General features: G+C 41.6%; 1 protein-coding gene across 2 annotated transcripts; it reads right to left on the bottom strand.

Moving 5' to 3' along the window:
• Positions 1-107: 107 nt before the first annotated feature.
• On the bottom strand, positions 108-24,860 carry CUNH2orf80 (chromosome unknown C2orf80 homolog). Of its 2 annotated transcripts, XM_032403521.1 has the most exons (9): positions 24,765-24,848; positions 21,866-21,996; positions 19,795-19,876; positions 17,178-17,260; positions 15,548-15,635; positions 15,069-15,140; positions 7,315-7,402; positions 6,889-7,010; positions 108-163 (listed from the first exon to the last, which is right to left on the bottom strand). In XM_032403521.1, the coding sequence occupies exons 2-9, from the start codon at positions 21,904-21,906 to the stop codon at positions 155-157; spliced, it is 585 nt and encodes a 194-aa protein (XP_032259412.1). In that variant the 5' UTR covers positions 21,907-21,996; positions 24,765-24,848; the 3' UTR covers positions 108-154. The 2 variants fall into 2 exon arrangements, with proteins under 2 accessions (XP_032259412.1, XP_032259419.1); XM_032403528.1 differs by lacking the exons at positions 19,795-19,876; positions 21,866-21,996 and having other exon boundaries at positions 24,761-24,860.
• Positions 24,861-25,896: the final 1,036 nt, after the last annotated feature.

The following is a 25,896-nucleotide window of genomic DNA, read 5'->3' as shown; positions in this document are numbered from 1 at the left end:
AAAGCCCAACATCCAAAGTAACACTTCCATAAACTTTGCACCACAAGCTAACTGTAAGGAAAAATGTGCTGGCAAGAGTTGCAGTGTTAAGATGATGTTTCTTTTCGTCTCCCAGAGACTTTATTATGAACTTCCATGGTGCAATTCCAAGTTTCTAAGTGACCTGCAGGATAAAAAAAAAAAAATGATTTTGCTATCAAACCCATCAATTTAACATGCACACAGACATTAGCTTTCAGTCTATAGGGAGTTAAGGTCTAATATCAAATACTAAGTTACAGACAAAGATGGATTATAATACATGTAGATACAAAAGAACTTCCATGGAATTGTTCTGAGGTTTGGAAATTGAGTTATATTTCTCAACTAAATGCAGTATATGATCTCACACTGAATCCTGTACAGAAAGAAAAAATGTTTAGCAAAGGACATTATTGGGTCACTTGAAAAAATTGGTATATAGATGATAGATCAAATAAAAGTATCAGTGTTAGATTTTCTGAAGTTGATCATTATACTAAGGTTATTTAAGAAATGACTTTGTTCTCAGGAAATATACACTGAAGTATATAGGGGTATAGTGATAGGGCAGGTGTAACTTGGATGGCTCAGAAAAAATTTTTTTATCTATATACAGAGAGAAAGAGAGACAGAGAGAGAGGCAGAAAAAATGGTGATGCCAATGGAACAAAATGCTAACAATTGGTGATTCTGAGTAAAAGGTGTATGAAGGCTCTTTGTGCTTGCAACTTTCCTCTAAACTCAAAATTATTTCCAAATTGAGGGGCACCTGGGTGGCTCAGTCATTAGGCATCTGCCTTCAGCTCAGGTCATGATCCCAGGGTCCTGGGATCGAGCCCCAAATCGGGCTCCCTGCTCCGTGGGAAGCCTGCTCCTCCCTCTCCCACTCCCCCTGCTTGTGCTCCCTCTCTCACTATGTCTCTCTCTGTCAAATAAATAAATAAAATCTTAAAAAAAAATTATTTCCAAATTGAAACACAAATAATAAAAGTTATACTTCTTTTGACTAATTATATCCAAAGCAAATCATTTCTTTTTGCCCCTGAGAAGTTGTGTATTGTGCTTATGCCATATTATTTTAAAATGTTATATATTGCTTTGAATTTAAACTTGAATCACCCTCCCTCCATTTCTGATGGAGGGGTGCTGAAGTCTCCAGCTATGATAGCGGAGCCAGCAATTTCTCCTTGCAGCCCCATCCATTTTTACCTCATGTAGTTTTATGCTCTGTTGTCCGGTGCACACGGGTTAAGGTTTGTATGTCTTCTCGGAGAATTGACCCTTTTATCAAATGTCTTTCTTTATCCCTGATAATTTTCCTTGCTTTGAAGTCAGCTCTGTCAGAAATTAATATAGCTTTTTCTTGTTTTTGATTAGGGCTGGTGTGATTTATTTTGTCTATCCATTTACCTTTAATCTATATGTGTCTTTATATTTGAAATGGGTGTCTTATAGACGACGTACAATCAGGTCTTGTGTTTTGATCCACTCTGACAATTTCTTTTTTCTTTTCTCCTTCATAATTTTATTATGTGAAAATTTTCATACAGAAAAGGTGAAATATTTGTACAATGAAGATACATGTGCCCACCACCTGGATTCTGTGGTTAACAGTTTGGATTTCCTTCCCTCTGCTTATATTGCCCATCTGTTCTTGCATGCTGTCTACTTTACCCATTAAAGCTCTTAGCATATTAAATCAGATTTGTTTCAAATTCCTGGTCTGATAGTGCCAACATCCCTGCCATGTCTGTTTGTAATGCTTGCTCTGTTTCTTTACATTTTTATGTTTTATGCATTTTAGTATACCTTGTAATTCTTTCTTGATAGCTAGGCATGATGTCTTGGGTAAAACGAACTCTCTAAATAGGTTTTTAGTGATGTGGTGTGGGGTGGCGAGGGGGGATGGGAAGGGTTCTGTAGTCCTATGATTAGATCTCAGTCTTTGGTGAGCCTGTGCCTCTGGACTTTGAACTTTGCAAGTGTTTCTCAGTTTTTCCTCTCCTCTAGCTGGGACCAGATGACTAGAGCTGACTGGAGTGGGTATTTCCCTTCTTCTAGGTCAGTTGGGCTCTGATAAAATGTCAACAGGTAGGCTACAGTTAACTAGTTGCCACTCAGGGCAGGCTTTGTTAAGAACAGAGTGCTCTGTTGTATTTAAAGATGATTCCTCGGGGCGCCTGTGTGGCTCAGTGGGTTAAGCGTCTGCCTTCCGCTCAGGTCATGATCCCGGGGTCCTGGGATGGAGCCCCACGTCATCGGGCTCTCTGCTCAGGGGGAGCCTGCTTCTCCCTTTCCCTGATGCTACCCTGCTTGTACTCTCTCTCTCTCTCTCTCTCTGTCAAATAAATAAATAAAATCTTTAAAAAAATAAATAAAAATGATTCCTCCCCCACCTCCCACCTCCACTCCCACCCCTCCCCCCCCCCCCCCCCGCCCCCCCCACTGCTGGAAACATGAACGGAATTTTCTCCAGTATTTCCTGTGAGAATCTGGCAGAGCTCCTGCAGGTAAATCTCACAAAACTGTGGGTACCCTGCTATGACTGTGTCCCCCTGGAGTTTTTAACCCTCCGAGTTGTCTGCACTGAGGTTCCTGTGATTTGCAAATTGCGGTTAAGGGTTTCCTATTCCAGCACTGTATTCCTGGCAGCTTCCGCTTGTGAGTCTTTGCTCCGGTAAACCCTAACTCCCTATATCCGCCTGTCTGTCTCTCCAAACTTGGTTTGGCCTTTGACCTCCCCTGTCTTACAGATCCAAGAGGAGTTGTTTTCTCAGCCTGTTCAGCTTTTTACTTACTAGGATGAGTGGCAGTCTCTAAATTTCTTGCCGGTGGAACTGGAAACCAGAATCCCTCAAATTGCCCTGCCCCTCTGTCTTGCTCCGGCCCACGATACTGTGACTTTGTCAGGGGCAGCGGTAGTCACGGGGGCACCTGTGTTATTGCTAGCCATGGTCCTGGCACTTTTCTAAGCCGTTCCATATATGTGAGCTCATTTAGTCCTTGTAACAACCTTATGAGATAGGTACTGTTAGAATCTTTTCTTTATAGATGAGAAACGGAAGCAGAGAGATTCACTTAACAATTCATGCCAGTTATTAAATGGGAGAACCAAGAGTCAACTCTGGGCTGTGTGACTCCAGAGTCCACACTCTTTATCACCAGGGTATCTGTTTTCTAGCTCTTTGGTATGGTCCTGTCCAATCAGAATCCATTTCCTGGTAATGTGCTCAGTATCTACACTTTCCTAGGATATGGTGTTGCTCATATTCATTTTGACTAATAAATGGATTGCTAATATCAATACAGTATAAAAGAAATCCTTAAAACTATTTCACCAAATACCTGGATTATTTAAAAAAAAATTTCTTCCTTTCCCTTACTTTATGAAGCAATTCTGTGGCTGGAAATAAATAGAAAATTCTGAAAGAGGCATTGTTTTATCTTGAGGTTGAAAAAAGTTGTTTACCAGCTAAAAGACATGATATAATATCCATAAAACATATGGGTAAGGAAAAGACTCAGAAGCTGAAATATATAAAATGAAAAACTTTTTCAAGCAATAAACTGTGAAAGTATATTTTCCAAACTTTTTTTTAAAAGATTTTATTTATTCGACAGAGAGAGACACAGCGAGAGGGGACACAAGCAAGGGCAGAGGGAGAGGGAGACCCGGACGCCCTGCTGAGCAAGGAGCCTGACACGGGACTCGATCCCAGGACCCTGGGATCATGACCTGAGCCGAAGGCAGATGCTTAACTGACTGAGTCACCCACGTGCCCTATTTTTCAAACTTTTTAAAAAAGATTTATTTAGGGGCTCCTGGGTGGTTCAGTCGGTTAAGCATCTGCCTTCAGCTCAGGTCATGATCCCAGGGTCCTGAGTTGAGCCCCACATGGGGCTCCCTGCTCAGTGGGGAGTTGGGTTCTCTCTCTCCCTCTGCCTCTGCCCCTCCTTCCGCTCGTCCTCGTTCTCTCTCTCTAATAAATAAATAAATAAATAAATACATAAATAAAATCTTTAAAAAGATAAAAATAAAATAGAAGATTTATTTCTTTTAGAGAAAGAGCAAGTGTGAGTGTGCAAATGGGGGGAGGGACAGAGAAAGAGAATCTTCAAGCAGGCTCCCCACTGAGCATGGAGCCCGACGTGGGGCTCGATCTCATGACCCATAAGACCATGACCTGAGCTGAAACCAAGAGTTGGACGCTTAACCAACTGAGCCACCCAGGCATGCCTTTTCCATACATTTAACAAAAAGATTTTTCATTAATTTCTAACAAATCAGTAGGACACATGTATGTATATTTATATGTACATGTACAGCAAATATTTGAATAGCACAAGAAATATTAACAGTGGTTATTTCTGAGGAATATGACAGAGCTGTGGGGAAGGGGGAATTCTTTTGTTTTCAGTTTATATTTTCTGTATTGTTTGAAATTTTTACCATAAACATGTATTACTATGATAATGTTTTAAGCTAATTTAAAAAGTACATTACTCAGAAGTTAGAAAAGATGCTAAAGTACACAAATAATAAAGAATGCACAAAAATCATAGATGTGTTTTCTGCTGTTTGATTTTCAAGAAGAGGACTTTATGGAAAGGATTTATCTCAAGACCTATCCCTACTGCAAAATGGGCACTTATTGTTTGGACATCCTAGGCTTACAGGCATTAATCAGCCTATAGAAATGGCTGGTCCCTAGAAAGGAACTTCTCAATCAGTTTAGACAGAGCACAGTGTTTTGAGAACATTCAGGACCATGTAGTTATTGCCAATTCACTTATCAACAATAATTACTGAATAGCCACGGCTTGCAAAGCACTTTATATACATGTGGGAAATAATAAGGAAATAAAAGATATGCTTCCATCAAGAAGCCAACAATGTTCAATGGTTATGGAAGGAAATATACAGGAAATGAAATTATATTTTCAAAACAAACATACCCAATGAGTCATCTTGAGAGCTGGATTTTCAGTACATAGGATGCATAGATGAGCCTCAGGGGGTCTAAGAACCTCTGTATCAGAGATGTATTTTTTTTCATGATTAAGTTTAAAGTCTAGATATCAGTGTGTGTGTGTGCGTGTGTGTGCGTGCGCATGCGTGTGCGTGTCTGCCTGTGTGTTATTTCTGGAGTTACTTTTCTCTCCTGTTGTTCTGTTTTACTATCTAAAACTTGCTATATCCAAACTCATGTTAAAAAAAAAAACACCTCATCTTACTTCAAACAGTTCTTCAGTAATAGATACGTTTCTAGAAAAGTTAAGTCTTCAAATCTCACTATAGCAAATATCTTTTTTTTTAATTTTTTTTTAAGATTTTATTTATTTGCGAGAGAGAGAATGAGAGACAGAGAGCATGAGAGGGAGGAGGGTCAGAGGGAGAAGCAGACTCCCTGCTGAGCAGGGAGCCTGATGTGGGACTCGATCCCAGGACTCCAGGATCATGACCTGAGCCGAAGGCAGTCGCTTAACCAACTGAGCCACCAGGCACCCTATAGCAAATATCTTTAAAAGAAAACTCAATATAGTAAAGATTTCCCAATAGTGGTGTTGTTATGTTACTAGAATAACACTTATTAAAACCCTAATGTGACCAAAGAATTCAGGTTGCTCCTAAAGCATTTGCTGTGATGAGGTTATATTTCTCACCAGTCGATTGTTTGCCTCTAAAATCTGAATGAATCCTGGGCCTTATGTGGTCCAGTCTATTCAGAGATTCACATTAAAAGATGCACAGTACAGCAACCAAACTAGATAATAAGAAATTTTAATTTTCAATGTGTTTAATTTTCACTTGTGTTTCTTAAAGCAAACGCAGTTCATAACCTGGTGTACCAAGTTTCAAAATTCCCAATTTCCCTTTCCTACCTTACAACCCTGCAGCTGGTCCACAGTCTCTCATTCAACACAGTCCTAAAATATCCCAGCCACCAGCTGCACCACTTATCTGATTCTCTCCCCTCTCAGCTTTTATTATGTTCACTAACTTGGTCTCCTGATGTCTTTTTAAATTTCCTTTTCACTTTGCGTGTTACAGTAGAGAGCCGAGGGCTGGAAGGGCCAAGAACTCTCCCGCCTTTCTCCTTTGTTTCTAGCCCTGTGCATCTCAGACCATTCTCTGAATTCTGCAGCATAAATGTCCCAGGAATCAGATGGACAGGGTGGGGGCAGCAGAGATGCAAAGCAGGCAAAGATAAAATTTCATTAGTGAGAAAGGGACCGAGAAGAGAAACCTTTAGGACACAGACATTCATATAACTCTCCTCAACACACTTAGTTGAATCAAAGAACAACAGCTGATTAACTCATGAATAGTATTTCCCAAATATCATGGTCCGTATTTATTTAGGGTTTACTCTGCACCAAACACACATCTAATCTCTTAAAATGCAGAATCCCAGTTATTTATCCCGACAACCTGGAGAGGAGGAACCCTTATTTTTCTCACTTTGTAGAAGCAGAAACTGAGGCACAGAGAGGTTACATAGCCTGCCTGAAGTCACACAGCTGGTACATAGTGGCTTCATTTAAATTTTATCTATCTATTTATTTGAGAGACAGAGACAGTGATAGTGACAGAGAGAGGCCAGGAGCAGGGACAAGAGGGAGAATCAGGTTCCCTGCAGAGCAGGGAGCCCGATGCAGGACTGGATCCCACGACCCTGACATTATGACCTGAGCCGAAGGCAGATGCTTAACCGACTGAGCCCCCCAGGCGCCCCCGTAGTGGCTTCATTTAGATTCAGACCCACAGTATCTAACTCCAAAGGCTGGACTTTTAACCACAATATCAGTAGAGTACTCCCCAAACCCTTGGGATCCGTTTGGTCCAATTTATATTTTTCGACCTACTTTGTTCTTTGGCTGGGTGTCCAAAGATACATTTTTTGATGATTTCCATGCTGTGGCATTTGCTTCCCTTGCAGAGCTGCTCGTGACATTTTTATTTGTTGGTCCCCTTCTTAACTTGACACCTAGAGACACATGTGGTAACCGTAACTGTATGAAAACCTTTTTTTTTTTAAATGAGTCCACCCACAGGTTTAGATCCTTCCCTTCTAGAATGCCTTGCTCCCGTCACTAAAGGGTCTGAGAAGTAAGACTTCCCTGATTCCTATAATGAAGGGAAATTAAGTCATGAATCCTTCTGGTTTGTTTCCTCTTTATTCAACCGGACAGAGGAATCTTATTACTGTAACAACTTTGGCCTTACTTTGTGAGTTTAACTTTTAGGTTTACTTAAATTTCCCCTAAGCAGGTGGAAGGAAAGAGGCTTACTCTGTTTGCGGGCGTATTCTGCTGCTTTGGGTGCTGTTAACATGGCAAAGGGATGCAGGGAGAGGCGGAGAGGTGGAGCTCGGGGAACCTGAAAGGAAAACAGTCCTCTTTTTAACACCTGCTAGGTGTAGCGCTTGGTCTGTTGAACCAGCCCACAGTTCTTAGCACCAAGCACCTGCTGGGGAGCCTCACGTTTCACACGGCATGCACGTTCGTACTTTGCCTTTTGCTCCCACTCTTGGTCCTCTTTGCCCAGGATGCACTTTCACATACTGATGCTCTGCACATCGTTGCCTTTTACCTGGGATAACCATTTGCTCCTTTTTTGCCTAGAGGCTCCTACTTTTCCTTTGAGATGTAGCTCACGTATCACCTTTTCTGAGACATCTGCCCCGTGTCTTCCCACCCCCACTCTCCTGCGCTGGCACCCCGCGCCCCCACCTTACCCTAAGGCAGAATTACTGACTCACTCGTCTGGAAACTCAAAGCATGCACTCACACAGAGCAAGCCCAGTGTGTTGTAGTTAGTTATAACCCACTGTCTGCTGCACTGGAAGCTTCTTCAAGTTTAGGACTGTCTCTTCATTCCTTCCTTCCTTCAGCAAGTTCTCAGTGAGCACCTACCATGGGCCAGGCCCTGTGTCAGGAGCTGTGGTCACTAAGACAGACAAGGCTCCTGCCCTTCTGGAGCCGAGCGAGGAAACGCAAACAGTAAATCATCCACTGTGATGAGTTTAATAAACAAACCAAGATGATGTACTAGCAAGTGACTGGACAGCCACCACTGCAGATGGCCAGAGAAAGCCTCTAGAAAGAAGCAGTGCTTCTTCAGCTGAGCTTTCTAGAATGAGCGGCCGCCGGTTAGGGGACGGGCTGGAGAGGAGTGTTCCAGGCAGGGGGAACGAGAAGGTCTTCTTGGAATAACCTGTGTTTCCAGACACAGAAAGGAAGCCAGGGTGGCTAGAGCATAGGGAGAAAGGGGAAATTATAGATGGGGCTGGGAAGGAGGCAGGCAGGCGCCAGATAATCTGGGTCCTTGTGGGCCACGGTACGGAGCTGTACGTTATTCCAGGACTCAGTGGAAGCCATTGCAATATTTTTAAGCTCCAGTGTGATGAGGTCTGACTTAGGTTTTTAAAAAGATGGCTCTGGCTGCCATGTGGAGAACGGGTTGGAGTGTGGAAACAGGGAGCCCAGTTAGCGAATTTAACCTTTTCTCTACAGTGCCTTAGAGAGTGCCTAGTACATAGGAGGCCCCCAGGTGTCATTGACTAGTTGAACGACTAGCATTCTAGCCAAGCAATAGTAGTTAACAGCATACACTTTAGGGTCAAACAGGCTGTATGTGAGTGCAGGCTGCACCATCTATCTACAAGATGTGTGACCTTGGGCATGTCACCTAACTCCTCTGTGCCTGTTTCTTCATGTGATAATAATAATACTGGTAATGAACTTATAGGGTTGTGGCAGGAATTAAAGTTAGCATATGTAAAGTACTTAGAATAGTGCCTGGCACATAGTACAATATATTGGCTTTAAAATTAATGATAATAATAATTATTATTTTTTTGATAATAATAATTATTATTTATATTTGTCCTAATCATCGTCATCTCTCTTTATTGTGTAGAATAACCCATGGCAACAACTTGGCCACCATTTCCTTTACAAGATCCTGCTTGGAAATAACTAATCAAATAACTAATAACTAATCAGAGCCAGGAGGCCTGAAGTAATTAATACCCCTCTAAAAGATCAATCATTTCCTGCTTTCTCACTGAGGGAGATTCAAGCTTTATATTTACAGATGCTCTAGTTCCTTATCCACTGGGGAAGATAGAACCTGATGATTTTAAAGGTCACTTCCAGTTCAAATATTCTATGAGTCCTGATAATCTGATGGCTCATGCAAGAAGTTCCTATGGCTTCCTGTGTGGCTTATATGAGAAATTATTCTCAAAGTAGGATGAAAATAAAATCCTAAACCTAGAATTGATCATACATTCTTTTTTTTACCTTAAAGCTATTTACTAATATCATCATTGTGTCAATATAGAAGTATTATTACAATTGTTATTTCTTCATTCATATTCTTATTAAGTGCTCAATTATGTCCAAAGCCATTCAACAAAAATTTCTTCTAACTGGAGGTGGGAAGAGAGAGAGAAGAAGATGGGGGATGTCATATAGGAACTTGCACAAGAAACGACCTGGATACATCATCAAGAGATGAAGAGTATAGATTCCTTTTTTTATTTGAGAGAGAGAGAGCACGCATGAGTGGGGAGAGGGGCAGAGGGAGAGGGAGAAGCAGACTCTCTGCTGAGCAGGGAGCCAGGACCCCGGGATCATGACCTGAGCTAAAGGCAGATGCCTAACTGATGGAGCCACCCAGGCGCCCCAAGGGATGAAGAGTATAGCCCGTAATCTTCATCTGCCTTTCAGCCTGAGCAGTAACTTATTAAAATGTCATTTGGTATCACTGAGCCAGAAGGTAGAGAATTTCTGATTCTAGATGTCAAAGCAATTGAACATATGCTCATGAATACCATATTTTCCAAAGTAAAAGCAGGGCACATGGTCCAGAAAGACAGCTTGTACTGTCCGATAAGTTTTTCAAGTGTGTTTGGGATGGTGCAACATCATATTTTCTAAACATTTTAATATTAGTAAAGAGAGAAGGCAAATTTCAAACAGGAAGAGTACTGGAAAATCTTAGGACTTGACTGATTATATCCTATAGCAGCTTTTCTAAAAATTGAGGCTCTGTGTAAATTTAAAAAAACAAGAAGAAGAAAGAAAAATGACCCAACCAAAAAAAAAAAAAATAGAAGATTTTTAGCAGGCACTTCACAGAAGAAGAACATAAAAATAGTTGTTCATTGGTAATCAGAGGAATGTGAAGATCACGGCCACCTAACAGACTGACAAACTTAAGAAGCCTGAAAATAGCAAGTGTTGGTAGCAGCCAGATAAACTCATTGCAGGTGGAAGTGTACATTGGTATGACCATTTTGGAAAACAGTTTGGCTTTATGCAGAGTTGGAGATGCACATGTATCTGATGGGATGTGCATGGCATCTATGATGTAATGATGTGGCAGTTTCATGCCTAGGCATAAGCCACACAGAAACTCTTTTACTGGACATAAAGAAACATATAATAGAAATTATCCAAATGTCTAAAACGGAAGAATATATAAAGAAATTGTGGCATACTCCTACAGCGGAATGCTATGTGCAGTGAAAATAAACTATGTGTAACCACAGGGATGAATTTGTGCACCATAGTATTGAATGACAAAAGAAAGCCATGGAATAAAACATTTGCTTCACTTATAAAGACTGCTTTTTATATTACTTCTAAGCCATGGAATAAAACATTTGCTTCACTTATAAAGACTGCTTTTTATATTACTTCTATCAAGTTCAAAGAACATGCAAAACTAAACAATATATGGGTGAGACATGCATATGTGGTAAAACTAGAAAGAAAGACAAGAAAATTATAAACCCATGATTCCAGATAGTAGAAATGTGGAGCAACAAGAAGGGTAGGGGCTGGAGAGGATGCACGGAGAGCTCCCAAACGGTTGATACTGTTCCATTTCATCCCCTTGGTGGATTTGTTGTTTGCTTGGGTTTTATACTTTAAACATATACCATAAGTATTCATTTGGACATAATGGATATCGAAAGCATGGTTTTCCATCTCCCTTCATGAAGATCTGCCAATATTGAGCTTTTGTTTAAACCTAATAGGTCCCTCTCCTTATCATGAAAATGCTTTTTCACTTCTGTACACTTCAGGCTGGATCAGCATCCTCCAAGAAGACAAAACACTCGGCAGATTATTGTAGTAAGCGCCTAGAGGCTGGGGCTGCAGAAGGATGTGAAGTGGGAAGATGCGCCTGCTGCAGAGTCGATGGACTCCTGTGGATGGGAAACAGGAGCGGGGCTGGGTTTGGAAATAATAACACTTAATGTTGAAGGCTCCCCACCCCACGCCAGCATCATGCACCTGATATGTATGGTCTCACTGAATGCTCAGAAGGACCTAGTATAGTTTGGAAGTGTAATCATGCATATTTACACATAGGGAAATTGGGAATCAGAGAAATTAAGTAACTTATCCAAGGTCACACAGCTAGGAAGTGGCAGAGCTGGGACGGAACACCGATCTGTCTGCCTCTGAAGAGCCTGTTTTGGACTCAGGATGGAGTTAAATGATGGCCCCTCAGACTTTGGGGTGTGGCTGCAGAAAGAGAGAAGGAGTAGAGGTTCTGATGGTCTCCAGCCACCTCTCCTTGTCTTCCTCTTCTCTCGGTTACACATTTTTACTCTCTCTGCTTCCCTTTCCTTTTTCCCTCTTTCTCTGACAAATGGAACTGAAGAATATTTCTATTGCTCGCTTGCTGTGTTGAAGGCAGATTTATGCTCCTTTTTCTTCAGCTTGAAATTGAGTAGGCGATTTTATATTTATCTGAAGCTAATCGTAAATACCGTCATTTGTGTGAAACCCTTAGTTGATTTTTTTCTCTATAGGTCCAAGGTCTTCAGCAGAAAAATGGCTCCCTGTCGTCAAATAGCAGCTCCCTATCAGGAGTAGAACCTGAGGATAATAGAATTGGTGAACAACATTGGACCCGTGATGCCTTTCTGTCACCAGGTGGCAGCAAATACTCCTGAAGAAAGCCGTCAAGCCTATGCACAACCTGTATTATATCATGCCTCCAATTCTAGTGGCCAGAACTTTTCCATAATCTAATTAGTATTCTACAGGGCTTTAAGCTCTTGCTTGGAGAGGATTTTAGCTGTTGCTTAGGAGACATGTTATCTAAAGGAATCAAAGTTTATTCAGATATATGCAGCCATTAGAGAAGAATCTTTGTCAATAACTTCTTTCGAACAATTTTTTTGAAATTATGTTAAACCTCGAAAGACTGTTTTAAAATAGCTCTTACAATTTAATCTTTGAAATGCTACATTTCCATTGAGAGGTTCTACTAATTTCTTGTTTAAGATGTGGAGGAGGTCCCTGAATTGAACTGACATATAGCCGCAATAGAAAGGCCTGGGCTGGCATTCTTGAAGCTGGGAGGATCTTGTGAAGTCCACAAGGGTAGGTGATCCTTAGACTCTGTATTTGTAGCTCAAATGGTATCGTACCCTTTGTGATAATTCAGTGTCTAAAATAGGCAAAGCTTATATTATGTTAATAATATATAAGGATGCTTGATGAGCTATTTAATTATTTAGAGCAGTAGTTCTCAACCAGCTGTGATTTTGCTTCTTAAGGGACATTTGGCAAAGTTGAGAGACGTTTTTGGTTGTCACACTGGGGGGAAGCTATTGGCATCTAAAGGGTGGAGGCCAGCGATGCTGCTAAACATCCCACAATGCATAAGACAGCCCCCTGGTTCCGCCCCTACACACACAACAAAGAATTACCCGGACTGAAATGTTGAAAAACCTTGATTTACAGGAATATAGAGGAAATCAGGTATTCAAATCCCAAGTACCAGAACCTTAACTATAGTTATTGTCTTGAGGTTACCATGTGCCAAGCACTAAGGGCTTTACTGGTACTGATTCACCTCATTTCCCACAATAATCCCATTTTCTAGTCCCTGTTTTTATGATAAAATCAAGGATGATGAATTTAGAAGACTTGCCCAGGATTCCTCTGCTCAAAGTTGGTTCAAACCCAGGCAGCCCAGCTTCAGAATCCTCATGCTGAACCCTTACCCCCAGCTGCCTTCCAGTTACGAATCAATAAAGGAGCTGACAGTCATATCCTGTAACGATATACAAATGCAGGTGTTTGAAGGAAAGCTCCCTCCATGACGATACTATTTATTTCCCTTTCGAGCTGGTCATTGTGTAGTCCATGTGCACATCTGGGCTTTTTGATTTTGGTCACCGAAGTGAGGACAGAGACTGTGCATAACCAAACAGAGAATGTGCTGAATAAAGTCTCTTTACTGAATAAGTGAAAGATGGGATGGATAGATAGAAATTGGCCAGCCCACCTCTAAACAGCATGGCTTCCTAGTCTGGCCCTTTAAAATGAACCTGGCTACTTGGTTACATGGCCTGAGCTACTTGGGCAACCATGTTTGCAAATCTTCTTGATTGATAACCCAACCAAGACTGGAAGGGTTCATAGGGCCATCCCCTCCAGGATGTGATTTTCCGTATTTGCCCTTTGACCATGTGAGTTGAGGCCAACCAGTCAGGGCCTGATGCCTGCCCTAGCCATCCCCAGGCACCAGAAGATGTGGAAAAACACAATGGCTGAACCAGAAGGTGTTAGACTGAGATATTTATGTGTATATATTGGGGTGTGGGTTGGGGAAAGGGGAAAAGAGGGCAGTCTGGAAGGGAGAAAGTTACCGAAAAAACCAGGAGGAATGAAGCATTTTGGTTTGCTTGGCTATCTAAGGAACTAAAAGATCTTTCTTTAAAAGCCAAGGACAGCTTGGTCTCTGAGGAGCATTGGGCCTAGGGTGGCTTATATCTCAACCAAGGTAGAATGGCAGCTCCAACATAAGATATAAGACCCAAGAGAAAAGTTATCTTGTCTGACTTGTTCACCATTATACCCCTTGTACATAAATTATATTGAATGAATGAGGTCGAAACTAGGGTGATCAGAGGAAAGGTGCTGATGTCCTCTGTGATCAAGGGACCTTGAGTCTTAGGACGAGAGCCAGCTTACATAGGGATTAAGGTGATGGGACAGTCAGATTCCAAGTTACAACACTTTTTAGTAAATGCTTGACTCTTAAGCTGGACCTGGTGAGCTCTTGATTTTATATGACCCCACTGTTCGCTGTATTGTCTACGGGTAAAAGAACAAGGGGGGCAGGCATTTCTGTGGTCATAGCCCTGCCCCTGCTCTGGCCTTCCTGCCAAGTCCGGGTGGGGCATCGGAAGTGACAGTGTGAGCAGAAAGCTGGGTATGAGGGTATGGATTCTCTCGCTTCCCTCCCTGCACACCCCTTCTGCACTACCGCCCCTTGTCTCTTCCCTTTTCTAGAGGTATCTAAAGGTAAACCAATCGGTAGTTCACCTCTAAATACCAGCTTGTATTTCATGTTTACTAAATGTGCCTACGTCCATAAATAGCAAAAATTGAACTGGCTATAAATATCATTCAGAATATTCAAAAAAAATTTTTTTAGATCGGTATATGGAAACTCAAAGAAGGACAGGGACCTAGGGCTCCGTGGAAGCGGTGTCAGAGCTCAGGTCACCGGACTTCTGATTGTTGCTTCTTCTACTGCTGTGATTTAAAGGACTCTCATGTGAAGGAGAAGAGTGGTAGCAACGAACTACAAAATTTATCATGAGATTGAACCTTGCAGATCTTCTCTTAGTGCTAAATGTTCTAGTACATCATGCAATAGGAGCCCCTGGACTTGCCAAACCTACATTACAAAATGTGTAGGTGAGAAATTCTGTTCGCCGGGAACAGAGGCAGAATCTAGACCGTCAGCCTGGTGCCGTATTTGTTGCCTCTACTCAGCCTGACGCAAAATACTTGTTGTTATTACTAACACAGCCCTCACGTAAGGAAATCATTTTACAAAGAGTTGTTATCCAGGTAAGATATGGCTACATCTGGTTTTGTACATTTTGATAAAAAAACTGTTGTTTCATGCAGTTGAAAATGTTAAAAATACATTATAAATTTATAAAATAAATTTTCTCTAAAAATCCCTTTTATTGATAGTGTCGGATCACCCTTACCTTAGTAGCCCCAGAACTGGTAGAAGAATCAGCTCCATACATTTTAAAGACTTCCTCAATTGGGATACTGTTCTGTTAAAAAAAACCCAAAACAATAGCACCAACAAATGCATCATCATATTATGGTTTTTCTTACATTACAAAACAAAGCAATTACAGCTCCGGTATGTCTAGTATCATGCCTGGATAGCATGGGCACTAAATAAATAACTTCTGAATAAATGGATAAATCAGAGTCTACAGTATCTAATTATATATGTCTTTCATTCTGGTTTTTTGCCTTTTAAATAAATGTTTTCACAATACCATATAGAAGTCAAAGACTTTTTACTATATCTTTAAAACTGAAACATTTAATATTAGTAAATCCTAAGCATTCAGAAAGATCGGTTGAAAAATAAAATAAATATGCATTAATATAAAAATGCGCATCATAAATATAAAATCTCCATATATGCAAATAGTGTTCTTTTCCTTACCATTAGGATTCCAGCATAAGATGATAAAATCATTGCTTCTCTTTCTTTCCGGTTTGGATAAACAGGTCTGTCATGAAATGGCATTTTCCTAAGGGGGAATATGAATAAATAACAGTGGAAGGTTTATTTTTGTTCTTTTTGACACCTGGTAAGTTTATAATAATAATAATCCATAATTAATCTCCAATGGCCATGTGTTATGCACTTATTTACAAAACTGAGGTGATCAGTCTGCCATCAGTAAAGTACATACTTTGAATTCTGAATCTTCTAACAATGGTGATGAATTTGCCTTCTGTCTATGTTTTCACAGCTCTCAAACACTGGCCACTATGGTGGACAATTATGGTTTTGCCAACCTGTGTCCTCTTCCCCTTCTTGTGGCAGAACTCTCCCTTCTTGCTGGGGAGAACTGCCTTACCCACTGTAAGCCTATCTGCTTCTAGGGAAGCCACAAACACCCCTAGATTCCACGGGTGGAAAATACACTGTGGACTAAGCTAGTCAGAGTATTCCATTCCTCTCACCCTCAACCTCTGGACAAGTCAGGGGCTGAGACACAATTGAGACACAATTCTGTGATTTTTTTCTTAATCTATTCTCCTATGGACTGAATATTGTGATAAAATGGGCTAAAATTAAGAATAATGTCCACCGCTGGGTGGCTCAACCGGTTAAGCACCTGACTCTTGATTTCTCAGGGTCCTGAGATCAGGTCCTGAGATCAAGGCCCATGTTGGGCTGGCTCTGTGCTGAGTGTGAAGCCTGCTTGGGATTCTCTCTCTCTCTCTCTCTCCCTCTGCCCCTCACCCTGCTCACACATGCCCTCTCTCTCTCTCTCTCAAAAAAAAGAAGAATGTCCACCCAGAGGAAATAGTCTAGAAGTAAATCTTGATGACATGATTTGAGTTCTGAATCAAGCCATGTCTAATGTAGACCTACCCCTGGACTTTTCAAATAAAGTTAATAAATTCCTACTCCCCTCCCATTTGGCGGTGTGTTTAAGTCTCTTCAAGCTGGGTTTTCTGCTTATTACAACTAAACCCTAATTGATATAGCTATCCAGGACAAGGTATGTGTTCTAAGGCAATGGAACAGAAAAAATAGCTGGCCTCTGGAAGAAGCTATTAAATCCTGGTCTCATTAGTTCCTTATTCTTACCAACTGAGTGAGTCTGCCTGACACACATGAACATGCCGATAATCCTGGAAAGGATTCAAACAGCTGTAGTTCAAATAGCTCAGCTCAGGGATCTATCTAGTTAAATGCTTCAGAAATTGTGTTTGATAGTCCTTTGAAAACAACCACAGCCTTTACCCACAGAATTGACCATTTAAAAAAATCACGACACATGCACAATAAAGCACAGTTATATTTCTAAGACACAACATTATGTGTGAGAAAGATCATCTGACAGAAACCAATCAGCAGAGTTGCAAAGTATGTAAACATGTCTATGTTGACAACTGCGGGGTTTCTTCAGGTATCTAGCTGGCGAGGGATACTCACCCTGCAGCGTTTTCAAATCAGAGTGCCTCATGGTGGAAGATGCCAGACAGAAGCTTTCTCTATCGCTACTCATAGTCATACATTTAAAAAAGAAGAAGGAAAAAATACTATTTCAACTCACACTTTTTCCCACTCCAGCCAAGTTAAGTCTTCTGAGTGATCCAGCCATTGCAAAGCAACATTGATGGCCAAGTCATAGTGTGCCTGGAAGCAGGAAGCACAGACAGCAAAGGGAGGGGCTTGGACATTGCCTGGAGCACCCCCTGGACCCAATGACAATGGCATTGTTAAGCCTAGTCTATTATTTTGTCATGTCCACAATGTGAGGACCATCCTCTATGTCCAGTAACCTTATGCTCAGACAGATTATTTAGAGATCTTCAGTCATTACGTTTTCCTCTCACTAGGGCTGTTTTTTAATTTTTGATTCATGGTGACAGGAAAAGAAAGGATGGATTCTTGGAAAGAAACTAGGAATCGGGGGGCACCTGGGTGGCTCAGTCGGTTCAGCATCTGCTTTCAGCTCAGGTCATGATCTCGGGGTCCTGGGATCGAGCCCCATGTCAGGCTCCCTGCTCAGTGGGGAGTCTGCTTCTCCCTCTCACTCTGTCCCCTCCCCCCAGTCATGCTCTCTGTCTCTCTCAAATAAATAAATAAATAAAATCTTAAAAAAAAAAAGAAACTAGGAATCAGGGAATCTAGATTCAAATCTAGATATTGCCACAACTCACGGTATATTCTTGGGTAAGCAACTGATGTTCTCAGGGCCTCAGTTTCCTCAAATTTTAAAATAGAAAAGGGTGAAGGTGGGGGAAGAGGGCCACAGAGAATGATTTTCAATTCTGTGAGCGAACATCAGAAATGCACTCCCAGGAGCACAGGAGAGTCAGGGGGAGATTAGGAGGCTTCTGAGGGGAGGTCCCAGTGGAACTGGGGCGTGAAGGACAGGACGAGGAGAATTCTGTAGGTGAAGAAGGACATCCTGGGTGGAGGGGCCAGGGTGAGCAAAGGACTGGAGGTAGATTCCAACTGAGTGGCTTGCTAAGAGTCCTGTATACAGTAAAAAGCTGAGGACCAATTCGAATGTTCATTCCTATGCTATTGACCATCTTTCTGGTAATTTCTAAGCATATTCACCTTGTCCCTGTCAAAATCTTCCTTTTCTCTCCACTCTATCCCCACCTCCAGAAAAGGGAAGGTTGGTTTTGTTTTGGGGGTTTTAGATGGGTTCTAAGGTTCTAACATTGTCTAAACAATGTGCAGTTGACCCTTGAACGCTCAGGGGTTGGAAGCACCAATTCCTGCAGTCTAAAATCCTTTTATAACTTTTGACTCCCCCCAAACTTAAGTACTAATAGCTTGCTGTTCATTGGAAGCCTTGCCAATAACATAAACTGTTGATTAACACATATTTTTTATGTTATATATATTATATATTGCATTTTTATAATAAAGTAAGCTAGAGGAAAGAAAATGTTATTAAGAAAATCATAAGATGGGGTGCCTGGGTGGCTCAGTCGTTAAGCGTCTGCCTTCGGCTCAGGTCACGATCCCAGTGTCCTGGGATCGAGCCCCGCATCGGGCTCCCTGCTCCGCGGGAGGCCTGCTTCTCCCTCTCCCAGTCCCCCTGCTTGTGTTCCCTCTCGCACTGTCTCTCTCTCTGTCAAATAAATAAATAAAATCTTAAAGAAATAAAACACCAACCATTTAAAAACAAAAAAAGAAAATCATAAGATAAAATACATTTACAGTACTGTACTGTATAAAAAAAATTCCGTGTATAAGTGGACCCACAGAGTTGAAATTCATGTTATTCAAGGGTCAACTGTACTTATTTCTTTCAGCAACTAAACCAAACTAGAAAGTGAACAACAACAAAAAAGAACCATGATCAGTGGTTGAAACCTAATCCAAAGGTTGGTGCGTGGACCACCAGCCTTGGCATCTCCTATTTGCTCATCACAAATGCAAATTCCCAGCCCCACCCAAACCTCCCGAATCAAAAGGGCCTTGCACTAAGACCTCATTAAAGCTTGAGAAGCATTTATTTAATCGATTTAATTTCTCCATTTAACATGTGCACAGGGAAGCACTTTAGAACCCCAAGGCTGAACTGCTTATACGGCTCCAGGGAGGTCAGGCAGGGGGAGGGGCGGGGAGAGAGACTTTCTTCCTTCTAAGTGCAAGAGGAGTAAACAGGCAAGCATAAAAAAAGCTGAGGGTTTACTCATTTCTTTTGAATTAGATCTTTATATAATTTCTTCCTTAATTTCTGTGAAGTGAACTTTCATTACATAACATAAATCTGAGTTTCAACATGAATAATGAGGAAAGATTTTAGGATTATTCATTCATTCTGTGGTTTTCTCCATGAATGCAAATGGTAAAAAACAAAAGAAAACGTTATTATATTAGAGAAATACATAAGTCATTTTGTCAAAAAAATTTTTTAACATCATGTATCTAACATTTAAAATTTCACTCATTTGCTTTTTAATCTTTTCTGGGAGAGAAAGAGCAAATAGCAAAAGTCTCATGACTTATTTTTTCTCATTCTTTTTGCTTTCAGTGTAATGAGTCGAAAAGGCCATGTGGAGGGCCCTAGGATGAGAAGATGAGGAAGAGGACATTCTGGGACGATCGAGATTAGCCTTGTTCATGATCTACATTAGATCCTTGTTCCGACCCCTGAACACAAATAACACAAATGTGACTTGCATTGGCATGCCTTTCTTTACCATATCATCTAGAAAGGTGAGTTGCCTTCTTCCTTTTGGGTCAAATTCATTTTCCCGAAGTCTGATGCCAATATAATCTCCCCTTAAAAGCAAGAGAGCAGCATTGAACCATTGGGAATGAGAGGGGAGCTCTGTCTGCAGAAGAGCGTTCTTCCCAGTCCCTCCCTCCTCCACCAAAATACAAAGTCACTTGTGCTTCTGGTAGCTCAACTGATATTCATTTTGATTTAAATAGCAATCCTGCAATGTATAGGTTTTAAAACGTCTAACCACTAAGAACTTCAATCACATTTATCTAAAAATAAATATTCACATAGGAACAGAATTGATAGGAACGCCGGGGGGGTGGGGGGCGTGACACATTCCCACACGCAGAAACGATTTCCCAAAACCAAAAGGATTGAGACCCACTGTTTAAAACAAAGATTCCCTCGGTGGGGCGCCTGAGTGGCTCAGTCATTGAGCGTCTGCCTTTGGCTCAGGTCATGATCCCAGGGTCCTGGGATCCAGCCCCGCATCCAGCTCACTGCTCGGCGGGAAGCCTGCTTCTCCCTCTCCCACTCCCCGTGCTTGTGTTCCCTCTCTCACTGTCTCTCTATCTGTCAAATAAATAAATAAAATCTTAAAAACAAATAAATAAAAAAAAACAACAAAGAGTCCCTTGCTGCCCATGTTAAACTCAGAATGTCCAAAGTTGAAAAATTCCAACTGTATGATGTTCTGTAGGGATGTGTTCTCTTGCCCGAAGGCCTTTTTTCCCCCATTAGAATGCAAATACCCCGAGGAGGAGTTATGCATAAAAACAAACCAGGAATTCTACTTCAGTGTGTCTTGTACAATAGTTTCCTAGCGGCCCTGGCAGGAGGACAGACAGGGGGCTACCCCTGGGGGGAAGTCAGGAAGAGGAAGAGGGACCCGATGAAGGAAAAAGGATTCTGGGTCCCCAGGGTCCATCTGCACAGATCCACACTTGGACCTAAGGCTGGTTCTGTTTTCAAGGTCTTTACCCTGTACTTTGGGCAAGCCACTGCCAGGGCGGAGGGGACCAGGGGGAGTAAGTTTGTGTCTGGTTCCCAAAAGCTCTTCTGAGTCATTAAGCTAAAATTGATAAAAATTCTCAAGTTTTGCTTTCTAATTCCAAGATACTCTATTTAAAGTAGCCTAACTGTATTCTTTGGTTATAAAATTATACTATATCAGTTTTGAAATTCCAGTTCTATGTGGAGGAATTGACATTTCTGATAACAATTTTTTTTATTATATTATATTGGCCTCCAAACACATACATGTAAATATGTGTAAAGTCATATGTTTTTTATTCCAGGATTTCTTAAGGACTTGTTTAAAAATAATTACCATAGTAGGCAGAGAAAAGACATTTGATGGGGACTGTGTGAAGGTCTTTGATCAAAAGGATATTATTGTTGTGCCCATAACGTATAAGAAATAGAATAGCCTTTCCCCCCCTTTTTATGTGCTCTGTGATTTTCACCAACCTCTTAAAAAAGTACCAAGTCACAGAAAAGCTACCACAGGAGAAAATTTTTTTTCCAGGGGAAAACTTGACATTTTGTTTGTTTTTTATTTTTTTTTAAAAAAGTTCAGATGTCAAGAGAAAGGAGACAAATTATTTAGTCGGTAAGACTGACAATACCCGCGGCAAAAGCTGCAGTTGAAATGCTGGGCCCTTGGGTACATTTTGCAGAAATCTTTCCTATATCTTTTACCAACAGGGCCCTTTTAAAGGCACATCCTGACCAGTACAGGCAGTCTGGGCTGGGGGCTCAGCTGTTAGGCTCTAGAATGGGGATGCCTCTGATAGGCACGATATGCACGGTCCTGGCAGAAACATCCTCCCAAGAGAGTCAGCATCCTGCTTTGCACCACATATGAGACTTCTCAGGCAGGAGGCAGAGACTAGATCATCTGGCTTTCTCCTGTAGTGCAGGAATAGATTCTTCCTCAGATTTTTACCCACCCCCACCTCCTGCCAATATCCAGACCATCTATGACCTGAAACCCACTGAAGGCCGAGTGTAATAAACAAAAATTTATTCTCAATCATACTTACAGGAGCTTTTTCATTTCCTTCTTTAGGAGCTTTCTTTCCATGATTAAAGGCTTATCGAGCTGAGCAGGTATCTGTAGGTTACACTGTACCTGGTATCCTTGGGGAAGACCCAGCCTCTCTGAGCCTATAAGCTACAGCAGCAAATCAGAGAGAATTTGAGTTAGGGATGCTATCACTCCAAATACCAGTCATGGAGTCCTAGGCTTTGGAAGGGATCCGGGAGTGTGCAGAGCTCAGACCTCTTATCCAGCAGGTTCCAGATGATAATTAAACTGGCTGGGGGGTGGGAGGGTAGTGCAATGTACCTTGAGTTTGTCTGACACCCCTTATTTTTTCCAAGTTTCCCAACATCCATCATTTACTTATCCTTGCAATAAACTAGCAAGTAAAACAGTCATGGATCATGTAAGAGTAGATGAAACTATTTGGATAGAAGCATCTAAACATGCTGTGATCTGAATATGTAAGTTCTGTGTGTATTCAACATAGTGATTCCCAGTGAATCCACCTTGGTACAATGGCTCATAATGGAATTTTCTATAGAAGCCATGTACAACTTTCTATGGCCAGAAGGTCCTGGAAAGAAGATGTCACCATGGCAAATATGAGGCCATGTCTTCAGTTCTTACCCTCACATTGAACCAGAAATTGGAATTTAGGTAATGGGATTAAAAGGGGTTTGAAATCACAAAAAGGAGTTTATAAAAAAAAAATTATCACTTTTAAGATTTTATTTATTTGAGAGAGAGAGAATGAGAGACAGAGAGCATTAGAGAGAGGAGGGTCAGAGGGAGAAGCAGACTCCCTGCTGAGCAGGGAGCCCGATGTGGGACTCGATCCCGGGACTCCAGGATCATGACCTGAGCCGAAGGCAGTCGCTCAACCAACTGAGCCACCCAGGTGCCCCCCCAAAAATTATCACTTTTAAATGGGGTGCCCACCGAGAGGTATAAGTAGGATATCAACTATGTCTGTAATGTTTTATTTCTTAAACGAGATCAAAAGCAAATTGTGATGGTTAATTTTAGGTGTCAACTTGGCTAGGCCACTGTGCCCAAAGATTTGGTCAAAAATTATGACAGGTGTTTCTGTGAAGGTGTTTTTTTGGATGAGATTAACATTTAAATCAGTGAACTTTGAGTAGAGCAGATTACCCTCCATTATGTGACTGGGCTTCATCCAATCAGTTGAAGGCTTGAAGAAAGATCGACTTCTCCCAAGCAAGAAGGAATTCTGCCAGGAGAACCCTACCCTGAGTCTCCAGCCTGTCAGCCTATTCCTTCCGATTTTGGACCGGCCAAGCCACTGCAATCACGTGAGCCAATTCCTTAAACTAAATCTCTCTGTGCATGTATACACATATATACATATATTTTCTATTTCTCTGGGGAACCCTAATACACAAATAAAAAAAAATATTAACATTTATTGACTCTGGGAAGATAAATCCACAGATGTTCATTATATTACCTACTGTACTTTTGAAATTGTGCATGTGTTTTTAAATCACTACCATAAATACGGTTGGAATAAACAAAGCTTTAGAAACTTTAAAAAAAAATTGCAGCCTATAAACATTAAGCTTTATTTGATTCAGCTCATCAACAATAAGCAGAGAGAAAACAGGATGTCATTAATTTAAATGACTTCTTCACCAGACCAATTTCATTATCTTGGACCATTCTTGTTGCCACTACATCTGCTTCAGTCTTGGATGGGATGTGGAAAAGATGAAGGTGAAAGGAGGAGGCAAAGTAAGAGCATTCCATAGGAAATGAATGAACCACATAGATAGTAATATAGCTCTCTATGGGAGAGCCCACCGGGAGAGAATACTACAAGCCAGAGAGAGGACCTCGTAGCCTAGAAGGAAAAGCACTGGACTGGGGAGGCCAGATGCTGGGATGTGGTGTCCACTGCGCCACCGACTGACTGGTGTGGCTGTGGCCAAGCCTCTTGGCTCTTCTGCACCCCAGTTCTGGGTGTTGTCTAAAAAATGATGAGCCTGGCTAACGTCGTCAACAACAACCTAGCACTCGAAACTTCATAAAGGCTAGCATTGTGATTCTTCTACTTCACTAAGTTAGAAAAGCATTTGTTGGTAGAACATTTGTCTTATCTCAATTCCTTGACAAGGGGGTGGGTGGGCTCCCTTAGCTTTGATGCCTTTTTAAAAAGCAAAAGACTTAGCATTTGCTTTAACCCATTCTTGTTTGTAATTCCGAGGCAACCCTTTGATTTTCAGACTTAGAAAGGATAAAATATGCGTCTCTTGGCTGCTGTGACAGTTTCCTCTTAGACCCCCCCCCCCACCATTCAATGTGGTATAATATACAAACGTGGAAATCTTAAAAATATGAGCATGTCCCACCCCCAGGAGGTCCAAAGACCCAGTAAACCTATCTGCTAGCTGTGTCACCTTGGATAAGTGAATTTGTGTCTCTGTGGTTGTGTGTTTCCTCTTCTGTAAAACAATCATCGAATGATTGGAGAGGTCCCTTCTAGCCGTGGAGCTCAGTGACTTACAGGCATGGAGATGCTCTGCCTGCTTGAAAGGGGGCCATTTGCAAAGACTATTTAGTTTAAATTTGAATTCAGCCAGTCACTCTTCTTTTCCATCTATAGTATAGAGCTTTAACAAAAAACAAGACTCTGGCTGGAAATACACTCAACAGAGCTAATGGAAAGAGGTCAGCTGTCTTAGGCATTAGCTCTTTCATAGAAACCAACCCCCTAGAGGTCACAGCCTTGCTCTGTAAGAACATCCTGCCCTGAATATCTGTACACTCCATGCAGATCCCCTGTCTGCTCCCCTACATCTACGATACAGGACTCTCAGATGGTGTTTTATTAGGTGCCCAGCTCTTAACAAATCCCCCTTTCAGAATCTCTCACCAACCAGAGACCGATTCCGGAGCTTTTGTTCTCTCCCTGCTTCTGGAGGCGTGCTGGAGCCCCGAACATCATGGGCTTGGGCTGGTGCTCACAGACATCAGGAAAGCACATGCTTTTTTTTTTTTTTTTTTTTTTTTGGTTGCTAGGAAACAGTGACTGAATGAAAATAATTTGTTTTTACCCAGCCCCCCTCACCCTTGCCGTCCTGCAGGGGAAAGAATGTCATATATTTAGGGCAGGAGTGTGATCCTGACCTGGAGTTCACATATCTTTTTACCTGAGTAGGCTTCGGTTTCCCACCTAAATGATTAATCAGAAAGCTGAGAGGATGCGAGAAGTCCCCCCGACACCACACACACCGGAGGGTTTATAGCACTTGGCTGCAGACTCAGGAGTCAACCAACTGAGCAGGGATTGCTGGGGAAGCCAAAGAACCTGTCATTCCTTGCACAGTTCGGATGCCCAGAAGCACCCAGGATGATTCTACACAAAGTGGTGGGAGTCCTGAAGAACCATCACCCTGATGCAAGGTATCACCATTTATCCCCTGCTAAGTGGTCTCCCTGCTCACACACTTGCCTCCTCATCCTAAGTACTTCCTCCCCTGCTTAAAGCTTGCTCTCGGTTTCCCACGGCTCTTAGAAGAGGACCGAAATGCACCGTGGCCTTTACGTGCATCAACTCCACGTCCCCAGACAGAGCAGAGTTTGTTCTGGTCCTTGTGCGCCTGGGCGTCCGTATCGCTTCCACTCCTCTCCCCTGCCCAAGTCTCAGGTGTTCCAGGAGTGACAGTAAGAACTCCAGATTTGGATTTTCATAGACTAGTTAGTTGTTCACTCCACATTGAATTGATAGTATACCCAGATGTTTCCAGGCTTTGTAAGCCTAAAGTTTATACCATTTGAATTTTATGCAATTTAAAAAAAAATGCAGAATTGTGAATACAGAATTGAATGTTTTTTAGAACCATTAATCACACAGCTGACAAATGCCACACATTAAAAAATAGGAAAAAAAATCACAGCATTATCTTTATTATTAACTGAACTAGCCTAAAATTCTTTCTTACATACTTTTTGATGACTTCTTAACATGACCAAGATCTTGTAATATTATTTTCCATTGAGAGATTAGAA

Source organism: Phoca vitulina, unplaced genomic scaffold (assembly GCF_004348235.1).
Source record: "Phoca vitulina isolate PV1807 unplaced genomic scaffold, GSC_HSeal_1.0 scaffold1, whole genome shotgun sequence".
Taxonomy (NCBI): domain Eukaryota; kingdom Metazoa; phylum Chordata; class Mammalia; order Carnivora; family Phocidae; genus Phoca; species Phoca vitulina.
The sequence above is the reverse complement of the archived record's forward strand: the minus strand, read 5'-3'. Positions and strand labels throughout refer to the sequence as shown.